The sequence below is a fragment of the Sesamum indicum genome, linkage group LG6 (genome assembly GCF_026168435.1).
Source record: "Sesamum indicum cultivar Baizhima isolate 11 linkage group LG6, ASM2616843v1, whole genome shotgun sequence".
NCBI classification, from domain to species: Eukaryota; Viridiplantae; Streptophyta; class Magnoliopsida; order Lamiales; family Pedaliaceae; genus Sesamum; species Sesamum indicum.
In genome coordinates, this window is record NC_142662.1 from 22,957,320 (window position 1) to 22,963,857 (window position 6,538).

At 30.7% G+C, this 6,538-nt stretch overlaps 1 protein-coding gene across 1 annotated transcript; it reads left to right on the top strand.

Moving 5' to 3' along the window:
* Nucleotides 1–5,488: 5,488 nt before the first annotated feature.
* On the top strand, nucleotides 5,489–6,538 carry LOC105163758 (Late embryogenesis abundant (LEA) hydroxyproline-rich glycoprotein family). Its single transcript, XM_011082210.2, has one exon. It carries the CDS (start codon nucleotides 5,590–5,592, stop codon nucleotides 6,400–6,402), a length of 813 nt encoding a protein of 270 aa, XP_011080512.1. The 5' UTR covers nucleotides 5,489–5,589; the 3' UTR covers nucleotides 6,403–6,538.

The following is a 6,538-nucleotide window of genomic DNA, read 5'->3' on the forward strand; positions in this document are numbered from 1 at the left end:
TGATTCAGCATATTAGTTCTTGGGTGTTATCATAGTTCAGTAGGAATGGCAGTTGGGGCGGGTAGATCCCGGATTCGTCCCGAATGGTGTGAATTCCTGTCTAGTCTATGTTGGAGGACATACGGGTTTGGAGTTAGTCTTAGGTCTTGTCCAAAACTCGCCTTGAACTTGTAATATTTATAAATAAGGTAAATTACAACGAGCTTTACTGAGATTTCTCATAATTACAAGTACATTCTCGTTATTTAAAAAGTTACAAATATTTTTCTGAAATTACAACTATCTTAATAAATATCCTCTTGTGAAGGGGATATTTATAATTTTAGTGGATTATTTGTAACTTTTTAAATAATGAAAAAATATTTATAATTATGACAAATTTTGGAAGATAATTCACCCTTATAAATACCGGTACGCGCTGTGAGGTTAGAAAAACTTAGTCTTTATGTTAATAAATGCAAATGTCAGTCTGGTATAAAAAAATCATATGAAGAAGAATTTTAAATAAGAGGAGAAATGGTGTCTTAATAACTGCAGGTGCAGGACAAATATGAAATGTAGTCCCCCACATGAGAACATTATTTGTCTCCATATTTTACAAGCTGGACAGGAGTCCCCCACATATTTATGTATTTTATTGTTTTATAAGTAGAGTAATTACAATAATAATAATAATAATGATAATGCTTAATGTCTTAATCTAGACAAGAAGGAAGAAAGAAAGGAAAAAAAACAAAAAAAGAATCTCTGACTGCTTCCCCATCAATTAGGTCTGAAAATTTTATTGACAAAGTGAGGAAGCACCAACTGGTATTTTGCAAGCAACTGTTTGAGTACACCAGATCATGAACTGGAATCACACACACTTCATTCTTCTATTAACAAAGTGGAAGTCTCTTGTTTCCTAGTGTCAAACTTGTTGTTTTATGAATAAGTTTAAAGTTATGGATTTAAATCTAATCGAAATATCAATATTTATCCTATTTTACATCGGTTATTGTAATAACAATACGATGGAATTTCTTACAAGCTCATGTGCTTGTTTTTCACACACACACACAAAAAAAAAGGAGATCGAAGAAGATGAAAAATTGAAATTTTCCCTAATATCCAACAAATTAATATCGAACCCAACTTTTTTTCCCTAGTAGAAATGATCAATTGATTCATACAAATAGAATACATCTACATGTAGACGTGAAAATTTGAACCTAAAACCTTTTGTAAACGAAGAGTTTTGGAGCCTCGGCCTTACAATTGTCGATTTTTTTTTATTTCTTAAAACATAAAAAATTGTTAATTAAATAAAATTTAATTTTTTTAAGATTGAAATGAGGGCTCCTACCAACTGGCAGCATTTAAAGAAAAGTAGTTGAAAAATTGAGATGATTGAGATTTTTGTCATATTCAAAAACTAAATTTCCTTGTACAATTCATAGCAAACACCTAAATAAATACAAAATTAATATGGTTGGCCGGAGACACGTAGAATCCATCAACTAAATCAGACAAATTCCTAATTATAAAATTAAATAAAAATAAAAATTATCGTAACCAGTCATAATTATCGTAACTGAATATATATATATATATATATATGCAGTTATGATGCTTAGGTTTATGTTTGTTTAGGGGATGCATGTCTGTAATAATTTTTATTTTTATGGTGGGGTGCTGCAAATCATGCCATGTGGATTGATATGTACATTATTGACACTAATCGTTTTGCCACTCTTTTTCTGTATGTATATAATAAATAATTTTTTACGCTTTAAAATATATTATGCATAAGAGCAAAATATACAACATTACATTAAAAAAAAAAACTTATTTATTGATTAAATATAATTTTAAAAAATTGAATAAGGTAGTTATCTTATTAGTTGAAGGACATTTTTGACTTTATAAAAAATTGGTACGACAGTGTCATTAACTGTCATTTGTGAGTATGAGTCCCTTTTCTTTTTATATTAGTATAGATACAAGATTCGCTATGAATGCCGACATTTGTTCATGGCAAAATAGGTGGATAAAAGAATAAATACCAACATATAACTTCTTTGACGACATAATATTTATATATTTTTAATAATAAAAAAAAAATCAAAGGGCAGTTAATATTTATATATATTTTTTTTCAATAATAAAAATGGCCAGACTTTTACATCATCAGAAGAAGTAGTCGTGCTTGTAGAGCTGGGAATTGCTATTTTCAATATTTTTGACTAATTTCTATCAAGTTGAACTATGGCCAGGTCTAAATTTTTTAAATTAATTAATATATAAATAAAAACAAATATAGAATATTATATTTGAAAGAGTATTTTAATTTAATTTATAGTCTTGCAGTTGCAGGCATCACAATTTGCTTAGCCGGACACACCATTAATCAATTCTATTTTCCAGATTGATTTATTACATTAATTTCCTCAGTTTAAGGAAAATATTGTGAAATACAGATTTAAATAAAAAGATCCGACAATAACTGTCTCTTTCCATGCATTTGGTATATTATATTAATCACAAATTTTAAGACATGAAGAAAGCCGTTTGCCTTGACTCCTTCTACACTTTGTATATATTTATAAATATAATAATAATAATAAACTATAATGACTTTATCTGATATTTGACATATTTATAATTATTTTAAAAATTATAAATATTTCTCCTAATTTTAATGTCGGCTAACAATGAACCCATTTCGTTAACATTTGATAGGTTTTCATATAATTTTTATAGTGAATTAACCGAAATACCTTTTCAGATTATATATTATAATATATATATATATATATTTTAAGATTTCTTGAAATATTTTTGTGGAACAATATGATTTGTGAATTATTTACTTTACACATCCTCAGATTTTATTATATTTTTCCAAATGTTCCTAAAATAAAAATTAAAAAAAAATCCAGCAAGGATAAATCAGTAATTTTTACCTCACTATTTAGGGACTACATAATTACTTTTTGTTTGATGTGGGTATTTGTAAGTTCTCAAATAACAAAAAAATACTCGTGTTATGTCAAATCTCGAGAAATATAGTTGCAATTTACCTTAAAATAATATAACTTTTTATTGTAGCTCATTATTACAACAAAAGAAAAAAGAAAATCACCGCGACCAATACTACTAACAATGACAAATTTAGCCGTTATTTTTTCAGATAAAATCAAAACATTAATAATAACTGACAATCACAATAAATATTCTGGTCATAATCAAAATTATGCCAAAATATTAATTAATTGTAGCTAAAATTTAAGTTTTCGCACTTATTTAATAATTATTATTTTTTTTTTGTAGTGATATATCATAAGTATGGTTTGAATTTTCAATTCATAGATTAAATTATTGAAAATTATATTTTAGATGCAAATGTTAGAAACCCACAAAAGGAAAAAACCAAAAAAGAAATGGATTATATCATCATATAAAGACTCATTCTTCTCAAACCCACACTATCAAAACCCTCATCTTTCTCAATCTTCTAACATATCCACCATTTTTGTCCAAGATAGCATCCATCGCCCATCACCACCTTATTTCAGGTACCATGATTTCTTTTTCTTTTTCTTTTCTTTCAATTACCAATTAATATTATTTATGTGCCTCTCATTTATGTCGATATTTGTATATGTTTAAAATCATTTATCTCGAATTTTAGTACGTTATTAGAACGATGAGGGAATCGATGCTCGTGAACTTGTAATAAGTTTAGTTTGCGGTCGTTATGAGTGTGTCAATCAAACTAGATGGGGATTATATTCATGCTACAGGGCTGATGGATGATTTTTACATATATATTTTTTTAATTTTTATTTAGCAACTTAGGCAATAGTAGGAGATAAGATTTTAATTAGATTATGGGCTTAATGAGATTGTTCGTTTATTAATATATAATTAATTTAATTATGGGTCATCGATTTAACGAATGGTTCGAGCGTTTTCAAAAAAGAAAAAGATTTTGAGGCTAATTCAAATTTATGAATTAGACGAAACTATTTTACGAACTGAATGACGGTTTTATCGGTCCAGACTGGATTTTAAAATATTACTTCTGAAGTTTGTCGTAATTATAAATATTTTCTCATTATTAAAAAAATATAAATATATATTTTTTTAAAATTAACGATCGTCTAACAAATATCCCTTACAATAAACTATCAAAAAATCCTTTAAAATATTTATAATTATAACAAATTAAAAAAAAAAGTCAGTTGTAATTTACTTATTACATTATTTTAGCTTACCATTTGGCTGGTTGTGTTGACGCCTCCAACGGGCCGAAAATGGAAACGGCCGAAACACAAAAATAAAATAAAGATAAAATGACATTAGATAAAGTTGAATAAACTATTAAAATAAGCTCTCGCAGATGTTTGCACAAAAGCCACCGAAATAAACATTTTATTAGTATTTTGCTGTTTGTTTTCATTTCCGACACAACACATTGCTTATGTTGTCTTATTGAGCAAAACAAAAACTGTTGTGGTAAGTAATTATATTTACATTCTCTTATTTATATAAGAATTTTTTAATTGTTTAATAATTTCATACATATTTGTAAAAACCATCGATATTATTAATATAAATTATTAATATTGTTTACAAATTGTACACATAATTTGTAAAAAATATTATCATTATTACATAAATTACTCATATTTTTTTATTGTTCCAGTAATTATGCAAAAAAATAAACTGTAACTTAGGAGCGTAAATGTAATTATGTCATTATCTTAATTTGAAGTATTCCGTTGCTGCTGCTTTCTTTAGTTGTTGCATTTATGTGGGTTTGTTTTGGTCAGTAACCAACAACCTTTTCAACTGTTTTATTGTAATTCCACCGGCACAATTATATATTCTGTTATGTGTCTTTTATACTATTTAATTTAATAATAATAATAATGTCTTTTTCAGAATTTCAAATTGAATTTTGATACCATAAAATTCTATTATTTACAGTGTTCGAGCATCCTAAATCATGTTAATGAAATGTCTTTTTTTTAATTATTATTATTTAGGATGATATAAGCTTCTTTACCTGATTATTCGTACGGTAAATATTATTCTTTACTACTTGTTTTTTAACATATATATTTTTTTGTTTAAAATTTTTTGAAACGGTAATTAAAGTGAAAAGATATCATTTATGCGCGTTCTCGTTAGAAATATATTGATATGACACTACAGTTCAATATAGGATATAATTTTATTAATTAATTTTTCACACAAAATTGGAAGACGTATTTTCTACTTAAAGGAAAACAAAAACAAGAATGGTGTTAATTCCCCCCAAATCAAGGCATTAATCCAGCCCTAATATTTCCATATATACAGAAAAAGGCAAATAAATATAAATTTGAAATTAACAACTGTAAAGCAATTCTTGACGCTGCGCAGCGCCTAACGCATCAACGCGTTTGTGAAGTGAAAACCCACACGCACACACTCTCTCTTTCCTTTTAAATTCACACACAACACGCACAAATTAGCCAGCAAATCTCCACATTCATCAAACCCACTTCTCATTCACTCCGTTTTCATGCTTTGATTGTTGTGTGATCTACAGAAGAAAGAATGGCTGACTCCCGGGTTCATCCCACCACCGCCGACTCCCATCCGCCTCCGCCCTCGTCTTCATCACCCAAGAACTCCACTGAGCATCCCATCCCGCCGAACCCTCCCCCATCGAAGCCAGTCCCTCCCCCGGCGACTTATGTGGTCCAGCTCCCCAGAGAACAAATACTCCGCTACCCTCCGCCTGAGAACGCTAGGAAATTCCAAGCCTTAACCCGCCGGAAGAACCGTAGGAGCTGCTGCCGCCGCTGTTGCTGCTTCACTCTCTGCCTGCTCGTATTCCTCGTCATCGCCGCTGCCGTTTCCGCCGGAGTGCTATACCTCGTTTTCCGGTTCAAATCACCCAAGTATACTGTCACTCACCTCGCGATCAAGGGGATGAATCTGACGTCTGCGGCGCCGATCTCGCCGGGATTTGACGTCACCATTAGAGCGGAGAACCCTAACAGCAAGGTAGGCATACACTACTTGAAAGACAGCGCCGTTAACGTCTTCTACAACGACGTGAAGCTCAGCAACGGCGTATTGCCGGCATTCTACCAGCCGAGGAAGAACGTCACGGTGCTGAAAACGGCGTTAACCGGATCCGACGTGGTACTGGGCGGCACCGTTAAGACGGCGTTAAGAAACGCGCAGAATCAAGGGAGGATCCCGTTCCTCGTTAAAACAAAAGCGCCCGTTAAGATAGAGGTGGGGTCCGTTAAGACGTGGGAAATCACCGTTAAGGTGAAATGCGACATCGTCGTGGATGGGTTGAATCAGAAGGCTCAGATTGTGTCCCATGATTGTGATTTTAGTGTGAGATTGTGGTAGTGCAATTTAGACCGTGTGATTTTGGTGTAGGATGATTCTGATTCAATTTTTTGATAGACCAAAAGTTGTTGATGGGTATGTGATTTGGATATACTAATACAATAGATATTACAAGATATTTTAATTTTCTCAAAAA

Bases quoted from the DNA above. Each gene is read 5' to 3' on its own strand.
- LOC105163758 (XM_011082210.2), top strand. From the start codon at position 5,590: ATGGCTGACTCCCGGGTTCATCCCACCACCGCCGACTCCCATCCGCCT.